Source organism: Trachurus trachurus (genome assembly GCF_905171665.1).
Source record: "Trachurus trachurus genome assembly, chromosome: 7".
Classification (NCBI taxonomy): domain Eukaryota; kingdom Metazoa; phylum Chordata; class Actinopteri; order Carangiformes; family Carangidae; genus Trachurus; species Trachurus trachurus.
This window is the reverse complement of record NC_139901.1, coordinates 14,228,046-14,244,689: the sequence shown is the minus strand read 5'-3', so window position 1 is coordinate 14,244,689 and position 16,644 is coordinate 14,228,046. Positions and strand designations below refer to the sequence as shown.

Here is a 16,644-nt window from a genome sequence, read left to right as displayed (position 1 = left end):
GAATGTATGATTTTGTTTTTCTGTACCAAACACAACACAGCAGCGTCCTGTCACTCAGACACAATCTCCTCTAACTTTTATTTTTAAATGATCTCCCATGATAAATAATTAATCATTCCAACATTTCCTGGTCTGTGGCTTCATTTTATTTTCCACCAGTGTTCACTGATAATTGATGAATTGATTCATTACAAACCATCTTTCCATCTGTTCTGACCAATTACAGCCAGCTTTCCAACAAGCAGAAGGTTTGATATGATGACTGCTCCACCTAGAAGACTGCCGCTTACTCTACGGTCTGTTTACATTTCTCTGTGTTTCACTGCTCTGACTGGTTGATCCAAACTGAGAGACTGCAGAAACATTAACGGATGTGAACAGGTCTGTTTAGGTCTGGCCAGCTGAACATAGATGAAGGTCCATTGATCTGATCATCAGAGACAAAACTTAAACTGCTTTTGGTCACAACCGATTCCCGTGTCTCCATAAGCCAGAAACAACCTCTGACTCTGGATATGACAACGTGGATGTGAAGGTTGTTTGATCAATGTTAATGTAGCTGATCACTGAGAAATTAAGCAGAGCAACAGATGAACAAGGTTAGACCTTATCTGAGGAACCAGCAGCTTCTGACTCTACAAGGTGTTTGTGTGACGTGGGGGGTTAGAGGGGGTGGAGGGGGGTGTCAAAGTTTCACCATGACGATTACGGAGGTGGGTCAGTGTGAATAGGGTCAGTGGATTGTGTCAAGAATCTAGGTCAGAAACTTCTTCTCCTTTATTTCCAGTGTCTCGAGAGGCTACGGTGCATAATAAAACAACCTGCTTTAATAAGAATGCCACACGCACGCACACACGCACGCACACACAAGTGAAGACCGAAAGTTGGTGTGCAGCAGACAGACAGTCCACCGACGCTGAGGCTGGTCGGACGAGAGGGGACGCTTATGTAACCGCTGCCGCTGGCTGTTATACAACCAGCACGCTCACAAGAACCTCACGTCCTGTACACACACACACACACACACACACATACGCACACACACACACATACGCGCACACACACACACACACACACACACACACACACACACACACACACACACACACACACACACACACACACACACACACACACACTCAGCATGCTGCAGGACTCAGACAAACACAAGAGGATCGAGACTTTGAGACACACACAGTGGTACGTACTGTACACTGTGATGAGTGTGTCAGTAAGTACAAGCATGTGTGTGTCTTTGTGTGTGTGTGTGCGTGTGTGTGCGCTGTTCAGGAAAGTTCACGCTGTTCCTCTTATTTTTACAACTGTTCCAGACGGCAGTGACTGTAAAAACGACAGGGATGATTTAAGGTGGACAGACAGGGATGATTTAAGGTGGAAGGGCCGATGGACTGAAACAGATTAATACATCAATCAGATCCAGAACCTGAAGTAATGAGAGGAATGAACTCTGGTTTGGTTTTATCCACAGCACTCCTCCATCTTACATCGTCTGCAGCTGATCCCAAACAAGCTGGAGACTTTACGAATGATTGATTATTGATCGGTGATATATGATTCATGTGCCGACAAATCAAAGTTTTGTGGAAAATTGGTTTCCTTCAGGATTGAATTCGACTTAAACTTTTAAAACTTCAAGATAAATTTGATGTTAAGATACTGAGCTACACACACACACACACACTCACACCTCTCTTATATAACAGACTGCCTTGAATGAGTTATTAAGGCTGCTTTATTAGAGTGAGGCAGATAAGTTATGAAACCCTCCCTCTGGCTGTGTGTGTGTGTGTGTGTGTGTATGTGTGTGTGTGTGTGTGTGTGTGTGTGTGTGTGTGTGTGTGTGTGTGTGTGTGAGAGAGAGAGAGAGAGGCACAAACAGTATGAGAAAGAGAAGGTAAGGAGACAATGACGGTGTGATGGAGAGACAGAGAGAGAGAAAGAGAGCGAGCGGTGGTGGAACAAGTTTGTAGGCCAGTGTGTCACTGCTGCTGAGGAGGAGGACACACACACACACACACACACACACACACACACACACACACACACACACACACACACACACAGGTCGTCCTACAGCCTGTTACATAAACTCTCTCTCTCTCTCACCTACACAGACTGAGCCATCACGGCTGCTCCCTGGTTCTGACGAGTCACTGAGTCTGGGCCGGTGTCGGGCCCAGACTCAGTGACTGACATGTAGATGTGACGATCAGGCGTCTGTGACCTCAGACGTCACGGCAGCATAAATCATGTTCAAGCCGGCAAGTGATTTATTGGACACTCAGTGTGTGTTTGTGTCTTTAAAGCACTGAAATAACAAATACATGAAGAGGAGGAAACATTTCACCAGAGGAGCCAGAGGAGTTGTGTGTGTTCGCTCTTGTGCAGCCTGCGACTTCACAGGATGCCTTTCTCTCGGGTGGACGGCTCAAAACTCATTGAAACCAACTCAAGACACGAACGTGCAACAAATTTAGAAAGATCCTCATCAATTTAACAACACGTGCCACAAAGACTCACACAAAATGGAGGGACATAAAACAGTGATGGACCAGTTGGGACGTTTGTTTTCAAGTTGTTAAGATTGTGAAGATGGCTATACCTGTTAGTGGTGTTTGAAAATAAGCTGAGACACCAGTTTCACATGATTTAGATATATTGCTTATATGCACTGTTAGCTTTAGCAATAGTCTTTCACATGCGTTGAAGTTGTTCAAAAAATTTGTGGCACGTTTGCATGTGTTTTGTTAAACTGCAGCGAAGTGAGCCCTCAGGGCCACTGTAGTTCTCTGACGTCAGCCTGTTTAGTAAGAAGTCGATCGGGGTGTCAATATCAATGAGCTGCGTTCATAGTTTATGACGTGTTACTTGATTTTTGCTCAACATCATTTCAGAAACTTCCGGAACATGTGGTTCATTGTGATTAAAAGATCCAGGTGATCGATTCCGACTCTTCACTGACCGTCCTCATGACGTTCACTCTGTGGTTGAAAGACTGAAACAGGACTCAGAGTTGCTGCAGACAATCAACCACAGACAAAGAGAGGGAATTTAAAATAAACTATAGGAGGGATTCAAGAGAGATCCTCTCTGAGCAGCGACGAGATGAACAAAGGGAAAAAAGAGAAGCCGACAGAGCGAGAGAAGTTAAAAGAGGAGATTTACACGGATGAGAACAAAGGTCTGGAGCAGGAAGCAGAGAGATCAGAGCCATGTGGTCCATTCAGCCGAGCCCACATCCTCCTCACTGTGGCGTTATGAAAGCAGCAGCTACACGTGCTGCCGGCGTTGGCCCGGACCTGGGCCGAGTCTGAATAGGACAGGTTGTTCCTGCATCCGTAAAAACGTGACGTCACTTTTACTTCTCTTTTGATGGACAGAGTGTACTCACAGGTGTGTGTGCGTGCAAACACACTCACACACACACTCGCCCATACACAACCTCCATGAAGGATGTGAGGGAGAACAGTGTGTTCTTTCTTTCAGCCTCCGCATGCCACTTTGACGAGGCAGCGAGTGTCTCCGTGGGACGGACGCTCGGAGGAATCTCCAGCATGTGTGGACGTCACTTTATTCCTCCATGTCAAGGTCTCAACACATAAACGGCAGCTCAGTGAGAACCTGAACACAACACACACACACAGCCCGACACAGCCGAGGTCTCATTCCTCCACCACTCGATTCACAGATCCTAAGCCTTGAGCCCATGATCTCACACTTGTTTCTGTTTGAACTTAACTTAACTCAAATCAATTTGATTCGATCAAACTGATCTCAGATCAACAGTGACCAAAGAGTCAGGACAGTGAAGTGTTCTCATTGTCTGGTGAAGTTAAAGCGTCTTGTGGCTTTAATTCAAAACATTTAATAATCCTGCACACACAGATAACACAACAAAATCCACCTGATCATCAACATCACGTCTCTAAGTCCCATGGTTTTTTTCATTCATTGATCCTGTGTGTGTTTTTTTACTTAAAGTTTAAGGCTCAATTATATATAGTTAAATGAAATACAGAAAACAATTCAATAGATTAAAGAGACTTAGGGTAAAAAAAAAAAAAACATACCTAGATCAGTGTGCTGAATATACACTGTACAATGACAGTGATGTAATAATATTATTATATTTACAGCTCAGCCTGTGTTGATGTAAGTGAGTCTCAGTAAACGTACTTTTCCTTGATGCAGTTTTAAAAAGCTCAGTTAACAATCAAATCACTATGAACAAAATTTTCTCGTGTCACGTCTCCTCAGATGAGCTGCAGACTCTGGCTCCACCCACTGCCGCGTGCGCTTACCCCCCTAACCCACTGGTCTGATGAACCATATGTTTTCCTGCCTCCACATGCTCACACTTCCAGCATGGCCTAGTCCTGCCCGCAGCCACCAATCACGCGCCAGCATTGGTTTAGGTAACCGTAGAAACAACCAATGGGGGGGGACAGGACTGTGACGACAACAACGAGCGTAAGGGAAGAGATGATGACCAGCTCAGGGGATGGAGGGAGGATGGAGAGCTGATAAGGGAGGTGAAATTAATGAAAGAACTGGAGGAGGAGAAGAAAAGAGAGACTGAAACCTGAGGAGATACAAAGAGAGAGAGAGCTACAGAGAGAGGGAGATACAGAGAGAGAGAGAGAGAGAGAGCCGGCAGAGGTAAGTATGGATCCCGTGTTACACAACAACGTTAAGTAACTTAACAAGCCTCAAACAAAAGCAGCCGCACACTCATTACTCAACATCTCCTCTCCATCAGCTTTCTCATCCTATCCCTGAACATCTCACCACATGAACCATCTGCAGTTTCTGCCACTGTCCCTCAGAAGTATCACCCTCTGAGCCCCCTCCCCTCCCCTCCCCTCCCTCCAGGTGTGGGTCTCAGGTGGTCAGGGTGGTGGTGGTGATGTCACGTACCTGCAAATGACTCTGATTCGTCCAGGAGCAACATGATGGCTGTGGAGCAAAGAGAAGAGCTGGTCTCCTCTGAGTCCCTTGTCCTCTTCTCTGTCCTGTCTCGGTCTCTAAACTCTCTGTCAAACTCTGCAAGCCTCCTCTGCTGGCGGGGGACAGGCTTGGCGTGGACAGGAGGTGGACGTCTCCTCTCCTCTGCGGTTAAACTACTGCCTTAGTGACTCAGTGACTCAGATCGCAGGACGACCGGTCTCCGTGCTGCTCTCCACTCTGTAACAGTGTGAATGTGAGGCAGCAGCAGCAGCAGGCAGGAGGCTGCCAGCTGAAAAACTTACATAACCCTCATGCTGGAGCCGGGGCCCCGCTGAGGGGGGACTCCAACGGACAGCTCAGCTCCTCCATCGCCCCCCCAACCCCCGCCCAAAAAAAGGAGAAACCACTCCTCCATAACACAGTGAGGAACACGGAGCATGCACGGAAGCGGCCGCCCACTCCACCTCAAACACTCCGTCTGTCTCTGTGTTTGGAAGAAATAAAAAGTGATAGAGAGAATCTGAAACTAAATGAACGCAATCACCTCAACAACGCCTGTTAATCACCAGCCTCATGAAAAGAAAGGAGAAGAAGAAACACAAAAATACATGGGACTCAATGCAACCGTTACAACCTGCAGCTTCTCATCTCAGAGCATTTCAAAATAAAAGCCCTACAGCCAGAGACCCACTGACCCCGAGAGCTCGTCAACATCTGAAATACCAACAAACACCAAACATTCAAACTCACATGATGCATGATCCATCCAAAGTAAATCTTAATCCTCACACAAACACATACTAACAGACACACTCTCTCTCACACACACACAAAGACACACACACTGAAGTCATTAAACAAAGGCTCAATTTAAACAGGTAATTTAAGCCAAGCTATGTCTTGGATTCAGCAGTAAATCTCTGTCTTGACTCTGAAAGAAGTTTTTCACACGTCTACTTGGTCAAAGTTCTGTGTGACAAAACTCACCAGTGTTGTGTTAACGGTGCAGTAGTTAAAGTGAGAGCTGTAGAACAAGCAGAGCAGCTTTCTAAGTGAAAATCAATCCATTTACAAAGAGTCCGGAAGCACATTTGTTTAAACTTGTGTGGTTGATTCTGACAATTTGTTTCAGTGAGGAAACTCAGAGGAAGCACCTTCCCCTGGATTAAACGGCTCATTACCTCGAGACTGGAGGCAACTTTTACTCACAAAAACTAGTTATGAATGGGTTAGGTTTAGAAAAGAGATTAAACGAAATTCAGGCTCTTCTCCAAGAAAAACTAAACCAAATAACTCGCACAAAAAAAACCCATGTAGATCATCATGAGAGTCCTGTATTTATTTCATAATGAGCCTTATGAAACCTCTGAGCCGCCCGGTCACAGACTTGGCACTGCAGCACATGTAGGTCAGTGTGATAGAACCGGCTACCCGCCCCCACCCAGTGGCTGCAGACACACACTGATCCACAAACAGCGGTTCAACAGACTCATTGATGAATGAGAAACAAAGACATTGAGACTCACCCATGTCATGTGCTGCAGTGTTTTACTCTGAGTCCATGCTGCTGCTGCTGCTCCACCACCACTTTCACTCTGACAAACTTCCTCCAGCTGCTGAGAGCTCGTCCTTCATCCTGCTCACACACTTCACCCTGTCCGTCTGAACTGGTCCCGTAAACCGTGTGTGTGTCTGTGCGTGTGTGAGGGTGTGAAGCTCTCAGCCTCGTCTCGCAGCTCTCACTGGCTCCACTGAGACAGAAGGCCATCGGGACAATTACAAAACAATGAGTCGCTGAAAGCTGCCCCGTGCTGCCGTGTGTAGGTGGCCCCCTCCAACCTTCTCAACCGCTTGTGCTGCCTTTCCTGTCTACATCCTCCTCCCCCTCCCTCCCTCACTCTCCTTCTCCCCTCCCCCAACTCGGCCAACTGACACAGGAGTGAGTGTGATGTCAGCAGGCCCCGCCCACCCCGGAGAGGCTGCCTTAGGTAACAGGGGTAATAGGGTTCAACCAGGAAAAGACTGAACAGACAAGAAAGAAGGAGAGAAAACAAAAAAGTTTGTTGTCTGTTTGTTTCCTGCAGCTTTAACTTTGTGTATTATATGTTACAGTCAGTGTAAGGACATATATTTTCTTTTAGCTACTTTATGTATAGACCTATACTTAGAGTTATCTTTATCTACATTTGTTGTTTTATCTCGATAATATCCCCCTGGCCACAACAAACTATGTGTTTCTGATCTGAACTACTGCAATATCATGAATGTGTACAATCCTAACTCATCAACTGACGTGCAAATATGAAATGACTGTATTGCATATGAACATTTACATGAATTTAATATGGTAAATGTACATGTGCATTTGATCATGATATGTATGCATGTGTACGTAATACGGTAATTATATATCAAAGCTATTACGAAGGAATAGTACGGATTTATAATGTGTAATGTTTTGCCCACACAAATCGTATGTTTGCTGTTTAACATGTTATATACAAATGTATCCATTCCAAATATAGGTTATGATACAGACAATGAGTTTCATTTTGTTTTCTTTTAACTTTATCAGACTCTTTAACAAGATAATCTAGACAATTTATTTGACATGTTTTCTTCTTGTAATAATGGGGGTAATTCATACATTACTACATTATTTTGGAACCTAATTTATACTTTGCATCTATTTTTGTTGACATTTGTGAAACTGGAAGATGACTAGCAATTAGACCTCAGTGATTGTGCACTAGGGATGAAGCCATGAGACAGAGGACGACTGCAGCTGATGAACAGACGAGGAAGAGGAGACAGAAAGTGAACGAGAGGAGGGAAGGAGGTGACTAAAGTCGTGAGCTACGGCTTTCTGGTTGAAAAAAAATCTCATTTGGCTTCACATAACGAGATCACACATCATAAAGACAGATAAACAGGCTATAAACACCCTCACCGCATCAATGGTAAATCTTAGCAACACATAAAAACACAAACCATCAGCAGAGACAACGATGAATTTGTGGAGCAATCGAGGCTGCATGATAAAATCATTTTGTGAATATAGTATGTAATGTGAATTGTCGTTTTTGCTTCATTTTCTCTAAAAGAACTTTAAAATTGACAATGTGCTGTTTGTTGGGTCTTGTACCGAACAAATTTGTTGTCCAGGCTGTTACTGTATCAACACAACACTCGCAGTGCTGAAAATGTACATCAACGTTGTGACACATTTCACCTTTATAAAAAAAAACTACAGCTCCTGGGATTTGCACGTGGCCATGGCGATGTTAATTACATAGTGATTAGCTGTGCAGCTGTAGGACGTAGTGCAAACACGCAGGAGCTGAATGAGGTGAGGAAGGGAAGGGGCTGCTCTGCCGCAAAACAACCTGTGAACCCAAAGACCCTTTAAAGCCACACACATATGCACACACACACACACACACAGAGGTGGAAGGTGAGTGCATGGTGTCACATGGCTACAAACACTAACCTACATTGATCCTGAGCCTGGGGGGCCCGGGGGGAGGGGTAGAGAGAGAATAGTAAGATGGGGGAGGAGATGGCAGCAATGTGAGGTGGAGGGCTGCCTAGCAACATATAAACTTCTTACACTCACACAAACCACACACATTCACCTTTGCCACAGTACCACAGTTCTGGTATTTGGCCACGCCTCCTGTGAGGGAAACCAGCTGCATTTCACTGTTTACATAACCTAGATTGACCAATGGGGGAGATACAGAGGGCAAGAGGAGGGGCAGGGGAATATGGCAGTATCTATTTTATTTTGGAGAACTATCCTGCTGAAGTCTGAAGGGAAAGTTCAGGGACCAGCTCAACAAAACATCTTTCTACTTAAAGAGTAACTGTGCAAGTCTGGTCGCTTTTCCTCTGTTTTGGTAACCCTCTGCCTGGCCATGTGCACTTGTTTTTAACGAAACTGGTGAAAAATCAATTCATGGAGCAGTAAATAACATACAATGTTATGACGTGTAATTTTGTGTAGTCTTAATTGTCAAAAGATTGCGGGTTATGGAGCGTGTTTGTGTCGCGGTGCACAGAGACGAGAGCTGGAACACCGGGGCGGCAGCCAAGTACTACACTGATGTTGCAAGGTTGGGACAGAGCCTCCGTTCTCACTCGTAACAAGTCACAAGTCACGTAGTTAACTATCACAATTGCTCCAGAGCTTTTTAATTAAAGGTGTACAGAAAAGAAAATTGAATTTGAGCCCACTCTGGATCATAAAATTAATGTGATAACTCATCTTTCAGACGATGTAGGCCAAACTTTGTGCAAAATTCTATTTTTGAGTAAATCTGGGATGAAAGTGTGTATTTTTTTTTTCGCATTGGATAATGCAGGCGCACGGATTATACGTCAGCCTGTACACGATTCACTAGCCACTGACATTGGATCCGTAATCCGTCATTCAAACGTCTGAGACACGCACACACACACGGAGCTCGGGCTCGCCCCAAGCTTTGAATGTCCCGCCCGCTCGATAACGACCAATCAAATTCGTTTTCCTTACTCGGGTAAACTCGTGTTGCAGCTCGTGACAACTCGGCGCGACAAACAGGACAAACGGCCATTTCTGTACACCTTTAAGGTAAAAATGTCACATTGGCACAATCACGGGAAAATCCTGCTTAGTTCCTCTTTAGGTTTGAGATTTAGGCTGTGTCACACTTTTAAACTAGAGTAAATCCTGGTTTAAGTTGAACTTCTGTTGCACCAAACCAGTTTAAAATGAAGAAATATCTCATTTACAGTTTTTCTCAGTTGCTTTGGTACATTTTTCGAATCATCCTCGACATTTGCAAAACAGTAAGTGCATTTCTCAAAACAATTCGTACAAATAGCAAAACACCATGGATTACCTGCAAAGGCCAGTCTCTTGCTCAAAATCCTTAGTTCATCTCTCAAAAGTAAATATCTGTCAATGAACACGTCAGTGCCATCAGAATGACAAGTCCTTGTGTCATTGAGGTACGGATAAGACAGTCAAATTGCTTAGTCATGTTGTCAATATGATGTTCTGAGGTAAACTATGGCTAAAGTTTTGATGACAATTATTGTAAATTGTAAGTTACATCTAAGTGTATGTGGGAGATTGATTGCAAGAGACTGGACAAGATTCACATTTACGCTTTTACTGTTTGTACTGTAATTTGTTGACAGACCATGTCATTGCAATATAAAAAGGAAAAGACAGCACTGCATAACAGAAATGTGAACATAGGACAATCTCCTTAGGGAAAACTGTACATGCAGTCCTGTAGGAATTACAGTGCAGTTTTCCTACACCGTCCTAACGTTCCTCAAAAAATCTCATCCACATTTGAGCTATTTCAGAAAAGTGGTTGATCATTGGTTAATTTAATGCTTCACACATTTCCCTTCATTAGAGAAAGCAAGATTCACCTGGGAGCAATTTACCAATTCAGGACAGATTTAGAAAAAAGTCTCATGGAAATGTATAGAAATATGCTTGACATATCATGACAACTTGTTCAACCATTTTGCATGTCAAGACTTATACCATGAACTAATGCCTAAATGTTGTGGGGGATGAGACTATTCAACAGAGACCCATTATAATACATTTGTTCAACATGACTGCAGAGAACATAATCATTTGCATGGATGTACCAAAGCATTTGCAACTTGTTCAAAGAAATGAGAAACTGCTTTTGATGTGCACAAGAGATACAATTATGTGAAGACTGAACAAGTAGTTTTGAGAATTTCAATTCTGATCAGAGAAATGTAAGCGACTGAGAAAAACTGTAAACATCTCATACAAATGAAACTGTTTTTTTTGTTTTGTTTTTTTACTTTAAACCAAGATTCAATTCAAGTCCCTTGCACCTGTGATCTTAAACTTTAAACCTTCAGCTCAGGAGGTTTAACTTTACAACGGCTGTGTTCTTGAGCTGTTCGACCAAAATCGTTAGTTTTTTTTCCCAACAAGATTTAAACTGAGTGACTTCTCTTTTTTCTTTTGCACTTTGTAGTTTTCTTTGCTTTTTTATAAAAAATTTTCAAGGCAAGTTTTTCAAGGGAGGAAAATTTTGAGCTCCTCTGCCAAAACATCAGGCTAAACTAAGGTTAAACTAGTCATTCTCATAGGTAGCAACAACAATGTGATGTTTGGTTTTGCAGAAGCAGCCGTGAACAGTTGTTCACAGTTAACAGTCGTGGATTAATGGGGATTCTTCGATCCGATCACCATCAGTGTAAAATACACGGTGTTGGTGACATCACAGTGGCAGAGGTGAAAGTGAAGAATTCATCATGCAAAACAAAGATGGAGAGTTATTTTGACTCGTAATCACTTTGTCAAGGCTGACGAGTGTTACCTGTTATTCGCTCACACACACCACATGCACGCTCACGCACATGCGCACAGCAAGACCTGGCAGTTCTCTCTATCAGTATGTAGACCAGCTGGTGTTACTGTATCACCTCCTACACTTTGTGCAGCCCTGAATCAGGTCATGCAAACACACACACACACACACATAATTATAACATCATTTCAAACATAATTTCATAACGACTCTGTTCTTCTGTTGATTCTGAGTCGTCTCCTGTCTCAGCCTCTTCTGCTAGAAATTATCTTCATATCCTACTGAACCCAAACAGCTGTAGCAGAGGTGGCAATGTTTTAATTAACTCTCTACATGCTACACTCAAGACTGTTAGCTTCTTTTGCAGTGCTCTGCTTCTTCCCTGCAGCTCAGTTAACTGACAGCTGCTGTGTCCGGTTACATGCTGTCATTCCGACATCCCACCATTTACCACCATTCCGACATGCCGCTATTCCGACATGCGAACGTCCCACTATTCCGGCAAGGCTTTCAATATAAGGAAATGTGCGTTACTCAACAGGTGACTCCCTTCTTTAAGACATGCTGATAGAGGAATACCCACATGGTTGTGTGTAATGACGCAGCAGAGCGCAGACAGGGACTAGTCTAGCCTGTCTAGCCTCTACCTGGTCTTTTTACTAAACTTAACCAATTACTTTCTTCATTGCCTAAGCCCAACCAGTGCAACATTTTTGGGGGAAAATATGCTATTAAAAGGAATTGTCGGAAAGGCAGGATGTTTAAAAAAATAAAAAATACCGTCATTCTGACCATAGGAGGCAAAAATTGTCGGAGAGGGACATTTGATAGAAAATTAAGTGTTGCCATTTAGACAATAGAGTTTGTCTCTTTTGCTGCGTTTTCTCCTCTGTCCACACAACTGCAGAGTTTTAAAGCCTGAAATCAGACTGTTGTGGAATCACGGCTGAATCTGCTTTATTTTGGATACTCTGGTGGTGTTTTTTATTCTGGACGGGAGGAAACGGAGACTTGTGTGAACGATGATGTAACGCCCACTCATAGCTCAAAGTGTCTCTGACCTTGTTGTCTCGGCTGCAGCTGCTTTTAAGTTAAATTGTGTAGTTTAACTCTGAAGTTCTTTGATGTTCCTTCTTCAAAGGATTTTTAGCAGCTTACCAACTGCAGAGAGACAATCTACTTCCTGTTCACTTTGGCTTGCAATTGGTCAGTGCAACTGATTGCTCAGGTGTGTATGTGTTTGAGGTGTGCAATCTGGACACAGATCTCATTGGCTTCAAAATGAAAATGTGGTGTCTAGTATGCAGCCTGTAACAGGATCAATACAGTCAATACTTGAACTTGGTTTATACCTTGTTTAAACTTAAATATCCCATAACAGAACCTGTTTGAAACTCAAATTAAGTGATGATGAAATATGATCACTCAGAACTGAATTACCTGCACAGTTGATTAAAAGCAACTGATTCATTGTGATTATAGTTTTATTTTGATCAATGAACTCCACCTGTGTTTGGTCTCTGAAATAACAGCTGCTGCTGGGTCGAAGCTAAAAGCTGCAGCAGGTGATAATTCTACCGCTGACCTTTTTTCACTTCACACACTCTACTCAAGGTTTTAATCAAAGCTGTCATCCTTAAATAAAACAGAACATAATCCTGCAGCTGCTGCTCATTTCTGTTAGGAAGAGAAAAACTTAACGTTAATAATCTGCAGGTACTGCACAAGGCCGAGGCCGGACGGTTGGTGAGGACACAGCAACAACCTCACCCCACCCTGCAAAATTAAGAGATCGACTGTTTAATGGTGACAATGACCAATTAACAAATAAGAGCATTTTAAGATGTTAAGAGATGATCATGTGTTATAATAATTAACATATATAATCCCACCAGGTCGGCTACTTGCTTACTTTAATTTTACAGTTGATATGAAATATTTGATGCTAGTGGTTCAAAACCATCAGTTGATATGTTTCTGGTGATGTTGGTACCTGTGCTATATTTATCTCACATGACTTGGGCATCAGATAGCTTCTGATAGGACTGTATTATGTATGCATATACTAAGAGTTTAACGACAACTCGCATTCACCCATTCACACACTGATGATACAACAGGGTTTTTGGGATTCAGTATCTTGCCCACACACACTTTAATGTGTAGCCTAGAGGAGCCAGGGATCAAACCACCAGGTTAGTGGATGATCCACCCCAGACGTCTTGCAGGGGAAACATCAGAGTGATATAAAAATAATCTAATAAATAATAATAATATAATAATAATATAATAAGGACTTCACTTCAAACAAAGTGAGAATGAGTACACACACTGTACTGTTGGGGACACATCCCCACTGTCCTTATGTGAACATACACCTGTGCACCGGCCCGGTTCTGGTTCTGACAGGTGATGCGTGACGATGAAAGCAGCAGGTGTCTTCATGTCTGTGGGAGGAAACATGTTTACTTGTTTTTCTTCAGTGTGAGCTCTGCTTACCCAACGCCCCCACACAGGCAGGGGAGCAACAGGCTAATTAACAGACTATTACTCTGCTGCTCTCTGGAGTCGGTGTGTGTGTGTGTGTGTGTGTGTGTGTGTGTGTGTGTCTTATGAAAGATGTGACTAAACCTTCTGACTGCCTCATCTGAGCTGCAGAGGGCCAATAACATGCAGCACACTCCCCTCAATCTGTTCACACAGAGACTCACACCCACCCACGCATGCATTAAAAACACACAGGTACACACACACGCACGCACGCACACACACACCTGACCCAGAACATCCCAGTACCACTGTGATACTGAAGAGGGTGGTTTTATTTTAGGAGACTGGTCCCACATCCCTACTTCATTACTCAATGTCACTGTTTGAAGAATGGCCTTGCTTTTTCTATCAGAGCGCACACACACACACACACACACACACACACACACACACACACACACACACACACACACACACACACACACACACACACACACACACACACACACACACACACACACACACACACACACACACACACACACACACACACACACACACACACACACACACACACATGGGATGTGTGTTGGGATGTGTGTATTTCCTGTATTTTTCTGGGTCAATTCCATTAAAGCTCCTCTCTAACTGGTTAAGATTCATGTTTTCTGACCCTTTTAACTGGAAAAACATCACATTGATTTAAAGTGAGCATGTAATAATAATAATTACTTGTACATTCAAACATTATAAAAGACCACAAACTCTGTGGATTATAAACGACAGAGTAAAAATTAGGTTTTGAGGGAGATAACTGAGAAAGCATGGGCTTCCCCGGCCTTTAGCCTGGTCCTAGAGATGACAAGACGTGAGTAGCATCCAGCTGCAGCCCCCTGGCATAATGGAGATGACGAGATGCGTGGCAAAATGCCAAATGCATTAAACCAGAAGAAGAAGAGGAGCCTTATGTAAACATGGACGACTACAGACTTTTTCTTAGTTTTACCTCTGTTCTAGTAAACGTGTCTAAGGTCCGACTCTGTTCAATCTGTTAATCCTACAAAAAGGGAAGGATAGAGTGATTTGACACTAGTGACGCATGTCTGTTCATCATAACGGGAGGAGGCGATGATATTAACATGAAAAATTAAGAGTTTCACACACGACTTCAGATTCTTATGTGACGACTTTTTCAAAACACGTTTTCTTAAAATATCTGAATGCAGCAACAGAACGTGTCATCTCCCACATGTATGTGTGTGTTTGTGGGTGTGTGTGTGTGTGTGTTATGTTGCCTATGTACAAGTGTTGAGCATGCAGCCAGTGGTCACCATGACAACTCCGAACTTCTTCAGAGTAAAAACTGTGATAATGAGAATCATACTACTGATTATCATTATTATCATCAAACTTTGTACTAGTGAACTTACCTTCAACTGAAAAAAATAAATATATACAGGCTATATAACAAGAAGAAGATTTTCTTAGCATCAGAAGAACGAAGCAGTGATTTGTTACTGTAACTGGTGATATTAATATCTGTTATTTTAACTAAATTTAAACTGGAATTTATATATGGATAAACTGACTCAATGTTATTTCTGTTTGGGACAATTGTGTAACATGAATATTAAACTTTCTTTGTTCTCGTAATTTGACAAGGTGAAGAACATGGAAGAAGTCAATTCAGGATGACTGACTGAGGTTTCAGTTACAGAAGATTTAAATAAAAATGCCAGGACAGAAAAAAAAACATGGATGAATGTGAATCTGTGAGAAGTGGAAGAGAAAATGGAGTAAAAGGATAGAGAAAAGAGAGGTTGGGGGGGGGGGGGGGGGGTTAACCTGGAGGAGGAAACTGTCACAACTCTGAGGGGGCTGGCGTCCTGGTGACGGTTGTTATAGCAACAGAGGGATAGACGCATGAAACAGCAGGGGGGTGATGATGTCTCAGGGGAAAAATAGAATGACAAAGTGAGGAGGACAAACGTGGAAATGTGTTTTTTTCATGTTTCTCTTCATGTGTCTGAGTCATCCTCTGAACTGTGACTGATCAATACACAACACAAGTTTCCAATCAATCAATACCTGCTACAGGGGCACAGACTGTGAGAGTTCAAACAACCTTTTTAAAAAGTGACAAGACGACAGAACCAATTTTAACTTCCACTGACAATGTGGGAAAATAAATAAATATTTTCAAAAGTAAAATCACCAAAAAGGAAAAAACGATAATATAATAATATAAAATATAATAATATAAGACCCCATATATTCTACTTTAATGCAAAGCTGCTAGTTACCAAAAGCTTGAGCATGAACTATCATTTAATATTAATTAAAAATTAAATACATAAAAATAATCATCCATAGACTATACGGATATATTGGATTTGTTTGTTTTACTTCTGGGCACAATGCTTATTATACTAGTAACACTGCCCTTTTCCCTATGATTTCATTTGCACTGTGTAATTTTAACCTGATTTTTATTTTTTATTTTCATCATCATCATTTTGTTTACTCCCCATTGTTATTATTGTTTGTGTTGTGCTGTTTTTAACCAATGTCCTTGAGTGTCCAGAAAGGCGCCTATAAATAAAATGTATTATTATTTAATATTATTCAACTCTTTTCCAAACCCTGATGTTATTGAGTCTTGTGTGGATTTTTAACCAGAGGAAAAGAAGCTGAAACGAAGACTCACACATACACTTTGTCTACATCCTCACAACTATGTTTTCATTTTAAAACAAAAAACAATGTGCATCCAGACTAACACGCCTGAAAACACACAAGCTTCAAAGTTAAAGTGCTGACTTGGACTGGA

The 16,644-nt window shown here is 42.4% G+C and overlaps 1 protein-coding gene across 1 annotated transcript in view; it reads right to left on the bottom strand.

Moving 5' to 3' along the window:
* LOC310988478 (helicase ARIP4-like) overlaps positions 1 to 5,244 on the bottom strand; it is a 29,025-nt gene extending 23,781 nt beyond the window's left edge. The window contains exon 1 of the mRNA XM_083975080.1: positions 4,939 to 5,244. Within this exon, the coding sequence (XP_083831206.1) occupies positions 4,939 to 4,972 (34 nt within the window). The 5' untranslated portion in view covers positions 4,973 to 5,244. The remainder of the gene's footprint in view (positions 1 to 4,938) is intronic.
* Between the last annotated feature and the right edge of the window lie 11,400 nt (positions 5,245 to 16,644).